The sequence below is a fragment of the Dendropsophus ebraccatus genome, chromosome 8, assembly GCF_027789765.1.
Source record: "Dendropsophus ebraccatus isolate aDenEbr1 chromosome 8, aDenEbr1.pat, whole genome shotgun sequence".
In the NCBI taxonomy this organism is placed as follows: Eukaryota; Metazoa; Chordata; class Amphibia; order Anura; family Hylidae; genus Dendropsophus; species Dendropsophus ebraccatus.
In genome coordinates this window covers 56,586,021-56,608,172 of record NC_091461.1, presented here as the reverse complement: position 1 = coordinate 56,608,172, position 22,152 = coordinate 56,586,021, and the positions used below count along the sequence as shown (strand labels likewise).

The 22,152-nt window shown below is 41.6% G+C and overlaps 2 protein-coding genes across 9 annotated transcripts in view; one reads left to right on the top strand and one right to left on the bottom strand.

Annotated features, from left to right (window-relative positions):
• The window catches only part of PDLIM1 (PDZ and LIM domain 1), a 42,459-nt gene extending 34,422 nt beyond the window's left edge, over window positions 1-8,037 (top strand). For 4 of the 6 annotated variants that reach the window (XM_069980438.1, XM_069980443.1, XM_069980441.1 and 1 more), the window contains 4 exons: window positions 2,543-2,700; window positions 3,347-3,406; window positions 4,026-4,137; window positions 7,637-8,037. In XM_069980438.1, coding sequence (XP_069836539.1) covers window positions 2,543-2,700; window positions 3,347-3,406; window positions 4,026-4,137; window positions 7,637-7,823 — 517 coding nt within the window. In that variant the 3' untranslated portion in view covers window positions 7,824-8,037. The remainder of the gene's footprint in view (window positions 1-2,542; window positions 2,701-3,346; window positions 3,407-4,025; window positions 4,138-7,636) is intronic. The other 2 variants (XM_069980439.1, XM_069980442.1) reach the window with 1 other exon arrangement.
• Window positions 8,038-12,722: 4,685 nt separating this feature from the next.
• The window catches only part of HELLS (helicase, lymphoid specific), a 32,453-nt gene continuing 23,023 nt past the window's right edge, over window positions 12,723-22,152 (bottom strand). For all 3 annotated transcript variants that reach the window (XM_069979119.1, XM_069979120.1, XM_069979121.1), the window contains exons 17-22: window positions 18,467-18,586; window positions 17,341-17,457; window positions 15,933-16,092; window positions 15,064-15,160; window positions 13,215-13,291; window positions 12,723-13,048 (exon numbers count right to left, since the gene is read on the bottom strand). In XM_069979119.1, the coding sequence (XP_069835220.1) occupies window positions 12,969-13,048; window positions 13,215-13,291; window positions 15,064-15,160; window positions 15,933-16,092; window positions 17,341-17,457; window positions 18,467-18,586 (651 nt within the window). In that variant the 3' untranslated portion in view covers window positions 12,723-12,968. The remainder of the gene's footprint in view (window positions 13,049-13,214; window positions 13,292-15,063; window positions 15,161-15,932; window positions 16,093-17,340; window positions 17,458-18,466; window positions 18,587-22,152) is intronic.

Genomic DNA, 22,152 nt, shown 5'->3' with positions numbered 1-22,152 from the left:
CGCCTGCATGCAATGAATAGAAATATGTGGAACTTTTAATGTTATTGCTCACAAGTGATTTTTGACCTAAATACTGATAATGTAGTTTTAATAAAAAATAAAAGCCCAGATTTGCAAGAATAGATAGAGATCAACAATATCTTGTATAAATGTGAGGAGTGTAAAAAGGACCATCCTCTACAACAGTCTGCACTGCTACTGTATCACATACTGGTTTGCCCCTTTCTTATTAGCCTGGTTTATATATTGCTATTTACCAGTTTTGCAAAGTTATATTTATTATATTGGATTACTACTTGTAATACCCTTGGCTGAATTTTTCGCAGGTTAAGGAGAACTATTCAACTCTCTTAGCCATTATTATCGATTGAGTCTATATTACGGCAATGCCACTTATTAATCTATGCAAAAGGGATTAGGCTGGGGCTACACAGCATTTCCCAGTCGGATGGATTTTTGGCCGCCTTTTATGAATGAAGGGGTCACGCGACAGGCAGTGCTACGTGGTGATATATATATATATATATATATATTTCACAACTGATACCAAGCATCGCATGATTTTATTTATCCACATCCATGCCATGCTATGCTTGTCCTCTCACTCTTCATTTTACAGTATGGAACCCAGGATGATGTCTCTGTGTGAATGACCATTTTCATTGGTTGTACCCACAATGTTAAAGAAGTTATCCAAGCCTGTAATTTTTTTCATATTTTACTGGAGGCTCTATTGAGGGGGGGGGGGGGGCATACCTATCTTCCTGGATTATCTACAGCTCTCTGGTCACTTATCCTACTTCCAAGATGAACTTGTCTCGGCAGTGACAGCCCGCTTAGTCAATCACTGGCTGCAGCAGTGTTCCATCTCTGCCAGCAATTGGCTGAGTGGGCCATCATTGCTTCGACAAGTCTTTCTTGGAAGGAGAACGAAGTTGGGGACCAGATGATGTGACATTGGGAGCTGCAGAGGGTCCAGCATAGTGAGTATGCCTTTTTTCCTTTTTTTTTTTTTTTTTTTTTTAATAATGCTCCTAGCAAAATATGAAAAATCTTATAAGCCTGGATAACTCCTATAATAGCAGTCATAAAAGAAAAGAGAGGACCTGTAGTCTGCTGTCTTTAAAGAGAATGTGTTATTAGAAAATAATTTTAAAAACATTTAAATAGTGTTTTAATGTTGAACAAATTTTTTAAGAATTTTTGCTGACATTTTTTGTATTTTTCTATCCATATTATAAAATAATCCTGAGATCTTGCAGTTTTCATTTTCACCATTGGGGCCAAATCTAAGCTGAGACTTCCTAGTCTGTTTGTAATGATAAAAGAAGGCTGCTGTAAAGTGATCGGTACAGCATTGCAGCATCATGCGACACCAGTAGATAGAGGAAACAATAGCAGCTCCCCTCACAGGTCCCAGAGTACACTCAGTAATGTTTCATATTCATCCCAAGGGGACAGACTCTATCCATCTATGTCCATGAGACTTGCTGTAAAGCATGTCACTAAATGATGTTAAGAACAGCCCAGGCATGATGGCAGCCCCCATAACAATATACAAAAAAAAAAAGTAAAATGAAAAAAAAAAAAAAAATTACAATCAGAAAATAGAAACAGCTTAGAAAAAAAGCAACCATGTTTTGTATGTGACTCTAATCAGTAAAAGAAAAATTAGATGATGACACTTTCCCTTTAAATTGGAAGAATTAACAGTGTGTTGCTAAAACTTAGGTTATGGCTGAGGTAAGTCTTTAGTAATTAACTGTTCAAGAACACTTGGCATGCATCCTGTAATGTTTTTCTTGGTTCTTTATTGTAAATGTGATCATCATGGTGTTTACTTCACTAGAAGGGTAAAATTATTTATATATAGCATTGCAAGATCAATATTACTTTAAAAAATAAAGTACAAATAATACAGTATAATATATATAACAGTATATGTTAAGTGGGCACTGAACTACTGATAAGCCAGCTGAATACTGTGTTAAATTCTCCCCAGGCCTGTTCACACCTGTTCTTATTGTCAGTTGCGGTCCTAGTATTGTCATTGTGTGGATAGCTTAAAGTGACTGTACTACCAGGCCCAGGCTGAAGCACTGGAGGCGGGCCGACCCACCCTTAGTGGGAGGAAACCCCGCCCCTCTATGATAGGGTTCAATTGATTCTAATGGAGTCACGTCATGGAGGGGCTGGAGTTTCTTCCCACTAAGGGTGGCTCGGCCCGCCTCTAGTGCTTCAGCCTGGGCCTGGTGGTACAGTCACTTTAAGAGGGTTGTCTGGCATTAGAAAATATGTCTGCTCTTTTCCACTGAGTGCTGCTCCAGGCTAGGGGCTGTTTTGGGGTATTCCAGGTGGTCAGCCTTATTAACTTGGCTAAGCTCCAATACAAAGCACAAACTACGGCAGGTACTGCTGTTTCAGAGGGAAAAAAGCTGACCCTTTCCTACAAATCTTCTGCAGCCCTCTTAAAAAGGTAAAAACAGTAGGTACACTTCCATACTAATCCAGTTCTGCTTGTCTTTTTTTCTTTCCCATTCAGTGCTGAGCCACCTGCCGCTCAGCCCACAAGTGTTCGGCCCATTGATAAAGATTCTGAAGTTTACAAGATGTTGCAAGAGAATCAAGAGTCCAACGAACCACCAAGACAATCGGCTTCTTTCTTAGTTTTGCAAGAAATTTTAGAGACTGATGAAAAAGGCAAGTGGTTTTTAATCTACTAAAATCAGATTACATGGGTTCCTATGAAAACAGAAAATTGAGAAATTTTCAAACACAAAGGAATCTTTTTACTTTTGCCTCAAAAAAAATCCATTTGATGTCAAGGCTTATTTCTCCTTATCTTAAGGTTGTACAAGATTAAAGAAACATGATTTTCTTCTGTTTTCCTCCATAGACTGTGTGTGTGCATGGTATAGTAGCTCAATCTCACTCAGGTCAGTGGAGTTGAGCTGCAATACCAAACACAGCCTGCTGACAGTAGTGTCACTGTTTTAGAGAGAAAGCAGACTGGGTGATTTGTTTGCAGACAGCTCAGTTGTCCAGAAAGCATCTTGTTACTTATTTCAGTAGACCTTCAGAAATGCACAAAATGCACTATAATGAATTATGAAAAAGCACAATATGAATGATATCTTGTCTATACTATGGTTACTTCAGCCATGGATCAATGACATCAATAATATTCATATGTTGTACAGCCTGATTGATCTTGTCAGCTATTACTAATTCAGAGTAATGTGCAGCTAATATGTCTTGTCTGTAAACACAAGGTGCAGAATGGCTTTGCAGGTTGGATGTATGTAATCAATAAATCAAATGACTTACCAATCTCTTCTGTTGCCAGATTTTGAGGGCACAGAACTTGTATTTACAGATCCTAGAGGTGAACATTTCATAGATCCAGGTAGAGGATGTTGTGCAGAACAATAGCTCTTTATCACATGCACGTGAAAGCTGTTCATCTCTGTCACCACGTGCGCTATTCCTGTCTTTATTTGCATGTTGTCTGTATGGAGGAACAGTGGTAATGTTCATGATATGACAGTCCTGGCTGACATCTGTTCTTTGATCAGTTTCTTGGTAAATCTGTTGCCGCTTTAAATAAGTTACTTGTACTGTATAAGCCTGTGGCTACACTCTGACATTTTGTAGCACTACAATAGTGGTGTCAAACTGGCCTCCCTCCTGCTGTTTAAAAAAACTACAATTCCTTTTATGCCCAGATAGCTAAAGCTTTGGCTTTGGATGACATCTTGTAGCGCTCCGAAACGTCAGAGTGTAGCTGAAAGGTCTGCCCCACAAGGACTATGCTATGTGCTGCCCTACAGGTTACACATATATGATTTGCTGCACAATCTCAAGGTTCTAAGGGGACGATAACTTGGTCACTGCTATCACGACACCTACAATTTCTTAAAAGCACCATTTAAAGGCCTAGCACCTTGTATGCTTCACATGGTGTAATATGATATGCTTGTATGTATACTGGCTCATTTGGATCTACCTTTTCATTACTGGTACAGGGGAGAAGCCATCAGGGTTCCGTAGTGTAAGACCTCCGACTACTAAAGTGGCTGCCTCAGTTGGCAGTGGACAGAAACTGCCAATATGTGATCACTGTGGAAATGGGATTGTGTAAGTAAAATCTATACGTTACTTTCTCTCTATATTTACAGCACTTAAAGGGGTGCTCCAGCGTGGGGGCACTTTTTTTTGGGAACCTGGGAGGAGGTGGCTGACATAAAAGACGTCCACTTACCTCCCCGGTTCCAGCGGCGGGTCCCGCATCACGGCGCTCCGGTGCCCAGGTTCCCGGCCGCTTCCGGGTGTCTGACGCCGGCCGAGACGCTACGTCTCAGGGCCGCTAAGCCACTCAGTGAAGGAGGCGGGATCCGAGCGGACTTCAAACGGATCCTGCCTCCTTCACTGAGTGGCTGAGCGGCCCTGAGACGTAGCGTCTCGGGCGGCGTCAGACACCCGGAAGCGGCCGGGAACCGGGCACCGGAGCGCCGCGATGAGTGACCCTCCGCTGGAACCGGGGAGGTAAGTGGACGTCTTTTATTTCAGCCACCTCCTCCCCGGTCCCCCCCAAAAAGTTCCCCCATGCTTGAGCACCCCTTTAATTTTGAACATTTGTTTTTCCCTGTGGTGTATATAGTGGTCGTTCTTTTAACAGACTTTTCATAAGGGTGCATTCACACCTACAGGATCTGCAGCAGATTTGATGGTGCAGATTTGATGCTGTGATCAGTTATTTAAATGAAATCAGCTGCGGATCCGGTAAGTGTGAACGTACCCTAAATCCACAACAGTACACGTAAATATAAGAAACTTTGTAATATATGTTATCAGAGAAAAATCCTTCATACTTCTCTTCTCAAACTCCACTTCCCACTTTTTAAACTTTCATCAGCTCTGAAAAAAAAGAGCTAGCCCTGTTCTTTGTTTACAAGATGGATTAGCAGCTTACTGAGAGATGAGTTGCTGGCAGGGAAATGGGAGGGGGTGCATAGTGAAAGACTTAGGGCCTTATTACACCAACAGATTATTTGACAGATTTTTTTTGAGCCAAAGCCAGGAGTGGACTATAAACAGAGAACAGGTAATAAAGGAAAGACTGAGATTTCTCCTCTTTTCAAATCCATTTCTGGCTTTGGCTTAAAAAAATCTGTCAGATAATTTCTTGGTGTAATAGGGCCCTTACACCAGGACCAGATTGAAAGCTTACACTGTGCACTACTGCTACATTATGCTATCAGTGCTGCTTTTATGGGTGTTTATAGATCTGCAGGATCCCCTCTTGTTTGTGTACAATGTATCGGAGACCTCATAAATGCTACGTATCACCCACTAGCTCAGGGACAACAAAAGAATAGAAGCCTGCAGAATAGAAATCAACAAGTTATATAATGACCGTAAATAGTGCTAATCCTCATGTACACAGATGGGACAGCTTATCCTGAAAAGTTACCTGACATGACAGGTGCGCTTTAATGCATCTTTGCACAAAGGTTTATAAGATTGCAGAGTTCCAACACATATCATATGAATGTACAATTCTGATCTGATGTTGCCTTTAGCCTGCATATTATTTGACAGGGCACATGCACAAGTACTAACACGTTGTAAGGTGTGCCAGGAAAAACCTCTTCTGAGTTTTGCCTGAGGATAGTTTTGGCTATACGGAAGTCTGTGGAGAGCTGTTCAAGAGCAGCAGCATCTTCTTACAGCACAGCGTCTGGAAAACAATCTAAGGCCTGTGTTCACACAGAGAATAAGAACTGGCAGATGCACTGGTCGGACCACCTCAATCAACTTAGTCATCCATCTAACTACACTGAATGGCCACGTTATTAGAGAAATAAGCAGCATGAAGCTGTTCACCCTTTGGCAGGACACTTTCTTTAGGATGATGCACCATGTTGCAAGGGTTGTATAGTCATGGATTGGTTAAAGAAACATGACAGTGGGTTTCCCTTGCTCCCCGGCCCTAACACTTTCCAGATTTCAATATTCCAGAGTATCTTTTGGACTCAGTAAAACAAGCTGTCTAGGACATGTCTGTACCTTTGTGCAATTCCTGTCATAGCCATCCTGTCCTAATGGACCAATATTCCTGCAAAACAGACCCAATAATTGTTTTGCAGTTATGAAGGCAAAAGAAGGTCCAACATGGCACTAAATGTCTTTATTACCAAGGCCACTCAATATATTATCCTTTTCTAAACTACCACACTGTAAAAATATATATATTACATATATATATAATTATGAATGTATGCCAACATATACTGTAATGTAGTTTGCACATTGTGTCAGGAACCGAACTAAAGTATAACAAAAGAAACCAGCTACCCTTGCTTATAAAAGCAAGATATGCACACTGATCTCTTTTTCACATCTACTTTCTCATGCTTCTCCAGCCACCTAGACAAGCCAGGTATTAGGTAAAGCAGTGCTTTCTGACAGTATTAGTCACTAAAGGGAACTTTTTGGACAGTAGCCTATACAGCAAGCACTAGGTTTTAGGAGAGCAGTATAAATAGTTTCATACCCTTGTGGTAAGCTGTTGTATGGTAAAACCTTGTTAAAAACAAATGTGTGCATGTAAGTTTGAAAACTTTAATTTGTTGATCAACCCTTTCAGGATCCGGCCAAAAATGGCCGATAACATTTATAGGGTTAACTGCCAGGATCCAAGCATGGCTCTAGACAGTTGTACGGCTATCACAGACAGCCAGGACCCGCTGTCCATGGCATGGGCACAGCTTCTGTGCCATTTCCATCCATGGAAGTTACTATACATATTTGCGGTAATTCACTGCAAAAATGCATACAGAGTAACGTCCGTTAGTAGGGACAGGTGAAAAAACATGTACTTACTATAGCTAAAAAAAATATGAAAACGTTTTTAACTCTAGATCTTGCAATTAAAATTTTTTACCAGTCTGGCCTCCATCCCATAACAGGCTCCAAATAAACCACCACCGTGGATCCAGTCCATCCTCTTTTAAGTTCCTATTCACTGTAAAGTTACTCATGGATTTAGCGTTAAAAAAAATTCTTTCCTGTGTGAAGCTACCAAAATGAAGGAAAACAGGAAGGGACCTTTTGGGCCAAAATAGACTGATAAGCCATCCACAGGATAGCACAGTCACTGTTTAGCGTCCGTAGTACATAGTGAACAAGGTCGGAAGCTGTTTTAGTCATGTCCGTGCCGATCAATAACTGATGAGCCATCTACAGGAAACCTCAATCTATTTTGCCTTAGGGTACAAACACACACAGCGTATACGCAGCAGATTTGATGTTGTGTTCAGTTATTTAGATCTAATCTGCTGCGTATCGCAGCAGTAAATACGCAGCGTATATGCTGTGTGTGTTTGTACCCTTAAGGGTATAAACCCACACACCGTATACGCAGCGTATTTACTGCGGCGATACGCAGCAAATACACAACAAATTAGATCTAAATAACTGAACACAGCATCAAATCTGCTGTGTATACTGTGTGTGTGTTTGTACCCTTCAAGACTACTAATATGAGTTCACTTGTAGAGGCACATCAACATTTGGTATTTCTTTTCTCTGGCCAAGGAATGATATTTCTCTAAGTAACATTTGTCTCTCTCAGGGGAATCTTTGTGAAGATCCGGGACAAGCCTCGCCACCCTGAATGCTACGTGTGCACTGACTGTGGAATGAATCTCAAACAGAAGGGGCACTTTTTTGTGGAGGATAAGATGTACTGTGAAAAGCATGCCCGGGAACGTATGACGCCACCTGAAGGATACGAAGTGGTTACAGTATTCCCAAAATAAACAGCTCCACAGCTGAAAGTGACATTTTGCAGCCTGTTTCTGCTCAGCAAGGCTCCTGTTTAACCAAACCTGAATGTCTGCCGTAAAGCTTCTTGAGAAATACTGAGGAGGGAACCTGTGGAAGTTTCTACATGATCATTTCAAACCAACATCTATGATGTTTTTTTCATCTTTGCTTTTGTTGATATTCAATACAGAAAACCTTTATTACATAGACCAGTGTCACCTGTCTTTTGTTAGATATCTATGACAATATTTATAGTCTATACAAAGGGTGGTTGTGTGTCTATGCTAGAAAAAAAACTCAATACAGGTGTAAAGGAGATGGAGGGAGTAGAGTACAGGTAACAAACTTGTGGCCTCTCAGCTGTTGTGAAACTATCATTACTGGACAGCTGTCCAGGCATGATGGCAATTGTAGTTTTGCAACAGCTAGAAGGCTAAAAGGTTTGACACCCATGTAGTAAAGGATTACAGGTTAAATAAAATTTTATTTTATACACACACATTACCATATGTAAATCAATGCCATAGTAATAGTGTATACCTTGTACAGCTAGTCACACACTTCAAATTAGTCTACAGACTACCCTAACAAGAAAGATACTCCTTTTATTTGAACGTGCTTAAATTTTGTGTTCCTGCTGGAGACAAGGCCGTGTAAGGGTATAAACACACACACCGTATACGCAGCAAATTAAATCTAAATAACTGAACACAGCATCAAATCTGCTGCAGATCTGCTGCGTGTACGGTGTGTGTGTTTGTACCCTTAGGGTAAGCTTCACACGTACCTTATCGCTGCGAGTTTTGATTTTCACATGATTTTAATGTGAAAATCAAAACTCGCATGTAAAAAAATCGCACCAAATACGCAGCGATACGGTACGTGTGAAGCTACCCTTAGAGGGCTTATCCAACAAAACACTGGTTTAGGGTGCCTTCGCACCAAAAACAGTTAAAAACGCAGCGATACGGTACGTGTGATTTTTACATGCTCGTTTTGATTTTCACATAATTTGTGAAAATCAAGACGCGCATGTAAAAAACGCAGCAATAAAAACGCAGCGATACGGTAGGGGTGAAGCTACCCTAAAGAAAGTTAGATTTGTAATTTACTTCTATTTAAATCTCTCAAGTCTTCCCATACTTAGCTGCTGTATGTCCTGCAGGAAATTGTGTTTTCTTTTCAGAAATTTAGTGGATGGCTGCCTCTTAAAGGCAAATAACGACTTTAAAAAATAACAGCAATTATTTACCTTTACATGGCGGCCATCCACTAAATTTTAACAATGTGTGAACAAAGCCTTTGTTTTCAATCCACTCCTGGTTTTGGTTGCAAAATACTGACCAAAAATACTGAGGGAACATAGCCTTAGGGTAGCTTCACACATACCGACTCACAGCGTTAATAACGCTGCGAGTCGGCTAGGTCCTGGCAGATCACTTTCAGTACATACAGACCGCTGCGTGTATGTAATTCTGCTGGCCGCTTAACCCCCTCAGCTGGCTCCCGCTCTGTATACATTACCTGTCCTCGCTGCACGGGGTGCCAGCGTACTGCTTTCCCGCCCAGCCAATCAGTGTGTTGCCCTGCCGCAGCCACTGATTGGCTGGGCAGGAGAGTAGGACGCTGGGACCCCGTGCAGCGAGGAGAGGTAATGTATAGAGAGTGGCAGCTGAAGAGGTTAAGCGGCCAGCAGAATTACATACGTAGTGAAAGTGATCTGCCAGGACTTAGCAGACTCGCAGAGTTAACGCTGCGAATCAGTACGTGTAAAGCTACCCTTAGGCCACGTTTCCACACAGTATTTTGCCCAGAGCAGGTAAGACAGCCCCCGTCTCGGACAGAGATGTCAGCAGAGAGCACTGTGTCAGACTGAAAAGAAAACATTTCCTGCTGGACATACAGCAGCTTATAAGTACTGGAAGATTTGAGATTAAATAGAATTAAATTACAAATCTATAAATTACTGAAACCAGCTGATTTAAAAAGAAAAATTTTTGCTGGATAACTCATTTAATCCAGGTAGGGATTAAATGGGATCTCACAAGTATATGGTTATACTTACCTGTCCCAGTGCCCTCACTGCTCAGAGTGACCTGCTGGTCTCCCTGTATCTTCCTATTCTTGTCATCACAACCCCACAGGAACTACCCACTCAGCCAAGCAGCGACTGCACCTATCAGCCGATCAGGGATACCTCTGCAATGACACCACTGGACCAGGCGATACAAAAGACCAGCAGGTAACAGTAAGGGCCCCTATTACACCAACAGATTATCTGACAGATAATCTGTTGGTGTAATAAACTACATAAGTGGTGGTGCTGTGGAAGCATCAGGCCAAATCAGTAACTTGGTATCTTCCCACCATTCCCCATTTTCATAAAGTACCCCTTTAAGTATAGACTATTATGCCAAGATTCACTGTTATTAGGGTCTATGGGGTTTGATACTCGGCCGGCCTTTGATTACAGCAAGTTTCAGGAGTGGTGCGATCAGTAACCTTTGACAATGTTAAGAAATTTTTTTTAAAAAAAAATACCCCTTTCAAATAAAACATTTGGTATCACCATATGCAGAAGTTAGTGTTGCCAATGCCAAGTCATTAAGTGAGGAGGCTATATAAAGCCCTGCTGAATGAAACTGGTGCTAACTAAAAGGATTCAAGGAGTTAGTTCTTTGTTGTTTTTATATATAAAAGAGTAATGCAAAAGATTGTCTGCACTTTAAATTTGTCTGGGTTATGCTGTGGCATTACCACCTTGTTTTTGTGTCAAAATATCTAAACGTGTGTTTTTTAGATCAAGGTATGGCTTCATGAAGTTCCACCCGTGATGTCTTAAGATACAACCCGTTTTCTTTTTATGCTCAACCCCTGCCATTTACATGGCCGATTTAGCAATGCAAACAAGCACAATTAAATTAACCACTGCATTGTTTGTGTTGCCTGTAAATGATAGTCCTGTGCACATCCCAGTTTAGTATAGGCTTCAAAAGTCAGTTGCCCACACATCATCCTGTTTAAGGGTAGCTTCACAAGTACTGTATCGCAGCAGATTTGATGGTGCAGATCCGCAAGTGATTTGATCTAAATAACTGAGGGCAGCATCAAATCTGCAGCAGATGCTGTACGTGTGAACACCCCCTAAGTATGCAATCAGTTGACAAAGGGATTAGCAAATTGCTGGCCCCTTTACAGGCCAGTTATCGGCATTGAAGGTTCCTGCCTGAAAAAAAAAAAAAAATGGTCTTGTGTAAGAGGCAATCCAAGCCAGGAGCCCTCCAACTACAGCAGGGGTGGGGAACCATTGGCTCTTCAGCTGTTACAGAACTACAAGGCTGTCAAGGCACGATGGAGCATACACCTAAATATCCACACACATGACAGTCGTTTGATATTACACACATAGATTGATAGATTGAGATTAGAATGAATATATACATATACGACAGTATATATATATATATATATATATATATATATATATATATATATATATATATATATATAAATATAACATACCCATGTATTAACCTTTTCAGGTCAAACTGTGCATAGAGATGCCCTCTCAACATGACCAATTTAGTGATCATCCAAGCACAACTAAGCGATTTGCTTAGGGCCCTGTTACACCAACAGATTATCTGACAGATATACAGTAATGGACAATATAAACAGAGAACAGGTAATAAAGGAAAGACTGAGATTTCTTCTCTTTTCAAATCCATTCCTGGCTTTGGCTTAAAAAAATAAAATCCATCAGATAATCTGTTAATAGGGCCCTAAGTTTGTACAGTAAATTCTCATCTCTAGTCAAGGGTATTGTTTAACCCTGAGGTTTTTTTTTAACTGAATTGTACAGATCAAAGGGTGATATAGATATTTAGCAGAAAAATTCTGATCACTGACAAGGAAGCGAATACAATATAAAAAAATATACCAAGTTAATATAAATGTCAAAAGATTATTCAAATCGAATTTGGGAGCAGTTGGGACAAATATCAATCCCATAGTTTTAAAGTTAAATGTACTGCAATTGAATCCTGGTTGCTGAAGATGGATGCAGTCCTATGGATACAAATGCAAAGTCGAATACCAACCATTGTGCTTTGCCAAACCATACTGCAAGTCTGTTCAAGAAGCTTCCAAACGTTCCATATTTTATTAATTATATATATATATATATATATATATATATATATATATATATATATATATATATATATATACACACACATACAGTTTAAAACAGATGTGTAGACTATGGGGGAGATTTATTAAACATGGTGAAAAGTGAAACTGGCTCAGTTGCCCCCAGCAACCAATCAGATTCCACCTTTCATTTTCCAAAGAGTCTGAGGAATGAAAGGTGGAATCTTTTTGGTTGCTAGGGGCAACTGAGCCAGTTTCACTTTGCACCATGTGTGAAAAATCTCCGCTAATATCCACAAAAAGAATGTTTAACTTGGTGTTCCTCATGTGGTATAAAGACTATAGAGCAGTTACTGTCTGGATTCTTTCCTAAAGTCATAGGACATTAGTTGGCTAAAGGGTTGTGTCCAGGTATTTTAGATTTGTATTAAACAGCTGTAGACCACCCTTACATTGTATCACTACTAGAGATGAGTCCATCTGAACCCGATCGTTCGGCATTTGATTAGCGGTGGCTGCTGAAGTTGGATAAAGCCCTAAGGCTATGTGGAAATCATTGATATAGTCATTGGCTGTATCCATGTTTTCCAGACAACCTTAGAGCTTTATACTAGTTCAGCAGCCCCCGCTAATCAAATGCCGAACGTTCGGGTGGACCCGAACCCGGTTCGCTCATCTCTAATCACTACTGTATGTTCTGATCATACTTTGAGAAACAGACGGAGGATGCATAATGTTACTACTATATTTATTAACAACGTTCAAAAAGGACAAAAAAAAAACAAAGATAAAAGGATTAATACTTCCATAGGAAGCTTTATAACAGTTATAAAAGTGCACTTAAATCCAAAGTCAGAATATGCAAGTTTTTAGATGCTCACTTTACTAGGATTCTTTACATCTAATTCAAGCTTAAGCAGCATCAACTTTTAACATCGGTCAAACTGTTGACGGGTTCAATAGAAAATGAGACACTAAAGCAAGAATCACACTTCAATTTCGTCTTCAACAACTGAGTAAACCCCATTCTTCTCTTTAGGCGATGGGTTGTTCTTTTTCATTTGCGCTAGGGAGAAGTAAATATAGAAGTCATAAAAGGTGGCCTTTACCAATAGCACAGCATTTATTGAGCCAATGCATTCACAGGAAGATGGTCAATTACAGTTAGAATAAGATTGTGTATATTGTAGTTCATTACATATTAAAAATTCTTTAATTTGTTATAAACTTACCAATAAGATCGCTTCTGTCCAGCAGCAGTTCTAGGTCTTTGTCACTGATGACTTTTCCATTTGACCCTTTCACTTCCCTGGGGGAAAAAATATATATTTTTTTTTTTTACATATAATGTTATTTGTGGACCAAACAAACACCACGTTAATATGCAGCAGGTTATGCTCCAGGGATAACATTTGAAAGGCAATTGTGCTTCTAGGAGCTGTACACGCCTCAGGACAGAACCTGACTGATCTAGGCTTTTGACGTTTCTATGACACATAAGTCAATCTACAGTAGTAATTAAGCAACTTTGTTCCTATCTGCATTCTGCTTATTAGGCTGCAGGCTTTTGCTCTGTGTCACTCCTCCCAGGTGCTGGGAAAGGATGGATCCAGTCCTGGGAAACTGGGAAAAGTTTCCCAGGACTGAACCCAACTTTACCCAGCACCCAGGGGAGGTGTGGCACAGAGCAGAGCCATGACCCTAGTGTGAACAGAATGAAAATGCTTTGCAGAATTTAAAAATTTTCTAAATGTATTGCACAACAGAAGGAGTTGGAGTGGTGTTGAAGAGGACTGTTGATTTTATGCATCCAGAGGGGGAGAGTGCACTTAAAAAGCAGCAAAACTATGCAAAGACCATAATAAGTTATTAGAAAGATGGAAAGCTGTGCGTGGGCTCTTTATTAATGCAAAAGTTATTTTGAAGGGGCGAAGGGTGGGGGAGAGAAATACCCCTTTAAAGGATAACAAACCCTACACCTCAAGCACCTTACTGTACACCCACTAAGGGAGGGAGGGAAACTCACACGGGAGTCCTATTACAATTTTACTGTAGGAATTAAATGGGGTAGTGCGGCGGTAAAAAAATTATTCACAGACTAACTTTGTAATGTATGTTATGTCTGTGAATGGCCCCCTTCCCCGTGTCACACCACCCCCACCCGTGTACCCGGAAGTGTGGTGCGCTATACTCACCTGTCACGTGCCGACACCAGTCTCCGATTTTCAGCGAGTGAAGTCTTCTTCGGGCGGACGGCAAACAGCTCCGACTGTCCCGAATGCCGACCGCCCTCTGCAGTGTCATCCGATGCTCAGCCGCGATTCACTGAGCATAACTGTGCTCAGCCAATCGCGGCTGAGCACAGTTGTGACGCGGCGGTTGGGGGACGGGCGGCAGCGACTTGGCCGGACACGGATCAGGTAAAGTATAATGCACCACACTTCCGGGTCTGGCGTGGGTGGGTGGGGGCGATTCACAGACATAACATACACATTACAAAGTTATACAACTTTGTAATGTGTTATTCTGTGAATAATTTCTGAGTGCTGCACTACTCCTTTAATGGATGCTTTGAGACATTCCAGTACACAATAATAGGCTTAAAAAATGCCCAAGTGTTGTGGACTAGAGATGAGCGAACCTCAAGCATGCTAGAGTCCATCTGAACCTGATCATTCGGCATTTGATTAGCAGTGGCTGCTGAAGTTGGATAAAGCCCTAAGGCTATTTGGAAAACATGGATATAGTCATTGGCTGTATCCATGTTTTCCCAAACAACCTTAGAGCTTTATCCAACTTCGGCAGCCACTGCTAATCAAATGCCGAACGATCGGGTTCAGATGGATTCGAGCATGCTCAATGTTCACTCATCTCTATTGTGGACCCATTAGCTTGCAGCAACATCTTTTTACTTGCATCAGGACATAAATGTTAAGGATCTTTATTCAAAGTGAAATCATGTAGCAGATAGGCAAGACAAGATTTGTATTACATATAACATTTTTTTCTATTCAATTTATACAAACTGAAATTTTCTTTTCCAACATCAATTCTGACAATATAAAACCTGTGAAATCCCACCTTTCATGATCACGGGACTTGAGTAATTCAAGTAACTCCTTGGGATCCAACGTGTTTCTAGACTGATTCATCCCACTTTGACCACCTTTAAATTTATCTAAAAATAGATAAATACAAAAATAAATGAAACCTAGAATTCAAAGGATTTAAACAACTTTGTCAAGGCCCACGTTTTGATCACTAAATGACTGGGCCCCAAGAACCCCTAGGATGACTTGTGGGGTGGACCTGGCATGCATTCCTTAGTACCTACTAAAAGACAGCCAGTTGCTGTCTTAGGGATCATTGTGGAGAGTGAAGGATAGCCTGGCTGGTATAACAGAGGAGCTTCTGTAGGACAAAATGTTGAAAAACCTACTGCTTGCTATGACCAATGGGCATCAAAACTTGGCTGGGTAGACACTACTTAAATATCCCATGACGATTTCACCATACATGCCAGTATAAGGCCTCATTCGAATATCCTGTCTGCAATTGCAGACAGCACTACGGAGGCATTAGCTTAAATGGCTCCATTCACATGTCCATGCATTATGTGATTCATGCTTAACTCAGTCCTTGACCGACTGCATTAGAAGAACCTGCAGAAGTTTAACATATCCTGCTGTGTTTAAAGAATAGGCACTATAAGTTTCTCCCAGTCACTCCACTTAGAGACACCTAATAAAAACACCGGCCTCTTGCAGCACTGAGGACAGCACTAAGCACATACTGGACTTCAATATGCCAGTTCTAAAGTACTGTACAGTGATCTGCCAATAATTCTGATCTGTAAAGAGTGAATAATAAGAATGAGAAGATTATTAAACTACACTATTTTAAACACTTAACATGTCATTTTGCAAGAAGCTAGATCATAATATACATACTCTTGTGGATCACCAGTTTTTCTAGTTTTCTTTTTGCAGCAGCTCTTTCCACAATTTTCTGGTCAATGGTGTTAGCAGTCACTAGACGGTAGACAACAACTGGCCTTGTTTGACCAATTCTGTGGCATCTGTCCTGAGCCTGCAGATCAGCTTGTGGGTTCTACAAAGAATTAAAATTAGTTGGTAAAGAAACTGAGAGGAATTGCTAATCTTAAACACATAGAGATTCTATATACCTATATAGATAAGGGAAATCTATCCACTATCCATGCACCCATTATTTTGTGTTTTAAACAATTAAAGGGGAACTCTGGATAAGAAAAACTTTGATTAAAAGTTATATAGGTGTCTATACAATGTATTATCATATCTGTGCGGTTCTGCCACACTGGTAGCTAAAAGAAATCCAGGAAGTGGAAAAAAAAAAAAAGCCAATTCACATTGTCTTCTGCTCCCACTGCTCTCCCACCTTAGGAGACAAATCTTCCAGGCTTGTCTCACATTGTGTGTTTGCGCTGATGATGCATACAGGGGGCAGGTTGTGATGTCACAGGAGGCTTGGTTGGATAACCCAATCCCGAGTGATTCACCATCTCTGACCGGCCAGAAGCAGCTGCTGCACTAATCTTACTGATTGTGTGGGTGGGTGACTGATGATCAGCCGAGTGAAAGCATTGCATTCTGGGAAATGCTAAATCAGGAAGGACAGAAAACACAATACAGAGCAAAAGTCCCCCCAAACAAATGGATTTTTGGTAGTTTCAAAACTGGGACAGACAGGTAAGTAATGCAATATGCTTCTGCAGAAGTTTATTTTTTTTGGGAGTTCCCCTTCTACCTGGAGTTCCCCTTTAAAAGGCATATGCCATACCAGTACGTCACAGAAGCCTGTCACTTAAGACCCATGATATACCTGTACACCAATCGGTCCAGCGGCTCTGGGAATGGAGCTTAGCCCTGCAGGGGAGTGTGAGGACCAGCTACTATGATTGCGGCATTTAAGACAGTCATTCTACATGTCCGCAAGAGCTCTTACCTTCTATGCAGTCAGCTCAGCGATCATTGCATGGAGTTTGCCACAGGCAAGCTCTATGTGAAGATCACGGATTACACTGATTAATGCTAAGGCATAGCCGTTTGTTTGTCAGAAATCCTGGCGTTAACAGCATAAGCTTTTTGTTTATGCTGTTCACAGTACGGGAATAGATATATTTTTTTATTTATATACATACACAGTTTAATTAAAAAAGCCCTTACATGGCCCTGTAAAATGGAAAAAATATAAAAAGTTATAGCTCTTAGGAAAGCTGTGGGGTAAAAACAAAAATGCTATATTGAAAATAGTCACTGTCATTTTTGGCTTCTTAAGGGGTTGAGGAGTAGTACTGTATTAAAACTGGATATTTACCCAATCACTATCATAAATTATAACCGTATCCGCTGCCGTTAAGTTAATCCCCAGGCCTCCAGCACGTGTGCTAACCAGGAAAATGAAAACATCAGGGTCTGTGTTAAATTTTCTCATCTGCAAAAAAAATAAATAAAAAAAGATTAAAAAAAATAAATAAATATTTAGCTGCTGTGCCAAATCACCTAAGTGAAAGTTACTTGTGCAGTATAGCAAATTACATGTTAAACTAAAGCCTTAAAGGGGTAGTGCGGTGCTAAACAATTACTCACTAAACACATTACACGGCTGAGCAGCTTATGACGCGGCAGAGGGCGGCCGGCATGAGGGACGATCGGAACGGTTCGTCCGGTTGCCTGAAGATTACATCATTGTCGCAAGATGGCGGACGGGGGTCGACACGGAAGTGTAGTGCTCTATACTCGCCTGATCCGAGTCGACCCCCGTCCGCCATCTTGCGACAACGATGTAATCTTTGGGCAACCGGCCGAACCGCTCCGACCGTCCCTCATGCTGGCCGCCCTCTGCCGCGTCATAAGCTGCTCAGCCGTGATTGGCTGAGCACAGTTATGCTCAGCCAATCGTGGCTGAGCAGCTGATGACGCGGCAGAGGGCGTCCGTCACTAGGGACGGTCGGGTTGGATCGGGCCGCCCAAAGATTACATCATTGTCGCAAGATGGCAGACGGGGGTCGACACGGATCAGGCGAGTATAGAGCAGTACACTTTCAGGTCTAGCGTGGGTGGGGGAAAACACAGGGAAGGGCCATTCACTAACATAACATACATTACAAAGTTATATAACTTTGTAATGTGTGTTAATTGTTTAGCGCCACACTACCCCTTTAATGGTCACTGGCATTTCAGAGACCTTCCTTCAATTTGATAGCCCATGATTCTTTAGAAGGGACTCCAGGCTATACCTGCAAACTGATCTTTCAGAGGATCTGCACTATCCATACATGTGGTGTGAAGAGCCTGAAATGTGTTTTGTGGATGCAGCAGCCTCATATCAACTGTTTGTGTAGCATCCTAAGCTAGAGACTGCATTCAACCTCTATGAATGTTGTCATTGTAAGTTTTTTTTTTTTTTTTTTTTTTTAAACCAGCACTGACAACAGACTTACATTTTCCTCTCGTTCAGAGTAGGACATGGATCCATCCAACCTGCAAAACTTAAACTTCCTGTAGTAGCAGTAGTCGATTAATATATCCAGCATCATGGTCATCTGTGAAAAAATTAAGATCTAGAAAGGAGGGAACGAGAAAGATTACTACATTGACTACTTAGAGATGAAAAGAAATACTAAAGTTGGGAAACTATTGGGAGTTGGGAGGCTCGATATTTAACCTCTTAAGGACATAGGACGTATGCGTACGTCATATGTCCTCACTTGCACATCAAAGCGGGGCCGCGCGGCGGCCCCGCTTTGAAGTGCCCTGATCCCGGGTGCCGCGAGTAGCCCGGGACCGCTGCTATTAGCGGGCACGGTCTGATCGCCGTGCCCGCTAATTAGCTAATCGGAGGCAGCTGTCAAAGTTGACAGCTGCCTCCGATTACCGGAGGCAACGTTTCCCTGGGGTCTAGTGGGGGAGATCGCTCCTCCGGGACCTTGTCCCGGAGGAGCGATCTCCGTTACTGATGTCGGCCGGGGACGCGTCCAAGATGGCGCCGTCCTCGGCTCTCGTTCGTTTTCGGCTGCAGCAGCCGAAAGCAAACGAGTGCCGATCTCATGGATCTCTGCAGCATATCTATGCTGCAGAGATCTCAATGAGAGATCCAAGTGTATATACTAGAAGTCTCCCAGGGGGGCTTCTAGTATGTGTGTGAAAAAAAAAAAAAAAAAAAAAAAAAAAAAAGTGTTGTTAATAGTAAAAAGCCCCCTCCCCTAATAAAAGTCTGAATCACCCCCCTTTTCCCAGGTTTTAAATAAAAGTAAACAAATAAACAAACAAACAAACATGTTTGCTATCGCCGCGTGCGTAATCGCCCGAACTATTAATTAATCACATTCCTGATCTCGTACGGTAAACAGCGTCAGCGCAAAAAAATCCCAAAGTGCAAAATTGCGCATTTTTGGTCGCATCAAATCCAGAAAAAATGTAATATAAAGCGATCAAAAAGGCGTATATGCGCAATCAAGGTACCGATAGAAAGATCACATCATGGCGCAAAAAATGACACCTCGCACAGCCCCATAGACCAAAGGATAAAAGTGCTATAAGCCTGGGAATGGAGCGATTTTAAGGAACGTATATTGGTTAACAACGGTTTGAATTTTTTACAGGCCATCTAAGTTATACATGTTATATATCGTTTTAATCGTAACGACTTGAGGAACATGCATAACAAGTCAGTTTTACCCCAGGGCGAATGGCGTAAAAACACATTTCCCCCAAATAAAAGAAATGCGTTTTTTTTTCAATTTCACCACACTTTGAATTTTTTTCTGGTTTCGCAGTGTACTTTATGCAAAAATTCAGTCTGTAATTGCAAAGCACAATTAGTGACGCAAAAAATAAGGGGTCATGTGGGTTTCTAGGTGGAAAAATGCAAGTGCTATGACCTTTTAAACACAAGGAGGAAAAACCGAAAACGTAAAAACGAAAATGGGCCATGTCCTTAAAGGGTTAAAAAGGCTATGGATATTCACATAAAAGATGGAAACTTAAATTCTGCATCTGAACAGACTCAAGGTAACCCACAAGGCTAATGGTGCGTTTTACACAGGCAGATTTATCTGACAGATTTTTGAAGCCAAAGCCAGGAAAAGACCATAAACAGGGAACGGGTCATAAAGGAAAACATGAATTACTAACCGGTAATTGCTTTTCCTCGAAGCCCATGACGGCACCCATGGAGAGGTCCACCTCCCGCTCCTCTGGACAGGAAACAGTTCACTGGATCCATAAAAGAAGAGACCGCCCCTTCATCGCCAGTTCGTTACCAAGGAAACTCAGGAGCATATCTAAATCTTCTTTGGAAAATCAATATATTTTCATTTCTTTTTTTTTTTTTTTTTTTTTTTTTTAAAACTTCTACTAGTTTAATATCATATAATACTTCTTATATGACTATCTCAATACAAAGTCTTACTACTAGTGTAAGGTCAATATATACAATATTAGGGAGGGTATTAGGCGGGTGCCGTCATGGGCTTCGAGGAAAAGCAATTACCGGTTAGTAATTCATGTTTTCCCTCTCGCCCTATGACGGCACCCATGGAGACTAGAATAGGAATTACGCCTAGGGTGGGACCACTGCCTGCAATACCCTTCTCCCAAAGATTAAGTCTTCTTGAGAGGATAACTGGAGCCTATAATGCTTAAAAAAGGTATGGGGGGAGCTCCACGTAGCAGCCCTGCATATTTGCTCAATAGACACTGAGGCTCTCTCTGCCCAGGATGTGGCTACTGAACGGGTAGAGTGAGCTCCGAACCCTGATGGTACTTCGATACCTGCGGTTATATAGGCAGAGGAAATGGTGTTCTTAATCCACTTAGCTATCACCTGGGCAGATGCAGCCTTCCCTCTATTCTTTCCCTGAAAGAGTATTAAAATATTATTGGAAAGCCTCCACTGTTCTGTATTCTGTAGATAATGAATAAGACATCTCCTGACATCTAGACAGTGAAAACGAGACTCCCCCTCATTAGAGGGTTTGGGGCAGAATGAGGGGAGTACCACTTCTTGGGATCTGTGGAAATCAGACACTACTTTGGGAAGGAAGGCTGGGTCTGGAGATAGTATCACCCTATCCTCTCTAATAGACATATAGGGTTGCTGAATGGAGAAAGCTGATATTTCTCCTACTCTCCTGGCCGAGGTAATAGCTAGAAGGAAGGCTAACTTCTGAGAGAGAATCTTGATGGAGAGATCTGCTAAGGGTTCAAACGGAGGTTCTGTTAGCTGGGAGAGAACTAGATTCAAATCCCACGGTGGGAGCTTGGGCTTGATGGAAGGGAAGATTCTATCTGTTGCCCTCATGAACCTCCTAACCCAGGGATGTTCCGCCAGTTTAAAGTCAAAGAGGGAACTAAGAGCTGAAATCTGGACCCTAATAGTACTAGGCCTTAATCTCTTATTTAGACCTTCCTGTAGGAAATCTAGTACTACTGGGATATCTGGTGGAACTAATACATTAATGGGTTTGTTTACAAACCTACAAAATGCTCTCCAAGTTCTAAGATATATCTCTGATGTGACTCTCTTTTTACTGGCCAGGAGGGTGGTGATGACCTGCTCTGAAAGCCCCCTGTCTATGAGGATCTGCCTCTCAATAGCCATGCTGTCAGGTGGAGATTCTTGACTTCCGGATGGTAAATTGGACCCTGACTGAGAAGATCCGGAGTCTCTGGTAGAACCCAGGGATCTGTAACTGACATGACCCTCAACCAAGAGAACCACACCCTCCTGGGCCAGAATGGCGCTATCATGATGACCAGAGCTTTGTCCTGCCTGACCTTCCTGAGAACTCTGGGGATCATCCTGAACGGGGGGAAGGCATACAGGAGTCCCTGATTCCAAGGATGGGCTAGCGCATCTATCCCTATCGGGTTGTCTGATGGGCTCAGGGAGAAGAACCTCTCTACCTTTTTGTTCACTTTGGAGGCGAAGAGATCTATTACTGGAAGACCCCATTTGGCACAGATCTGCTGAAACACTTCTGACAAGCTCCACTCCCCCTGGTTTAACTGGTGTCTGCTCAGGTAGTCTGCTTTTACATTCTCTGACCCCTTTAGATGTAATGCTGTGAGGGAGGAGAGATGAGGTTCTACCAGTCTGAAGATGAAGTGTGCGACTCTCATTAGC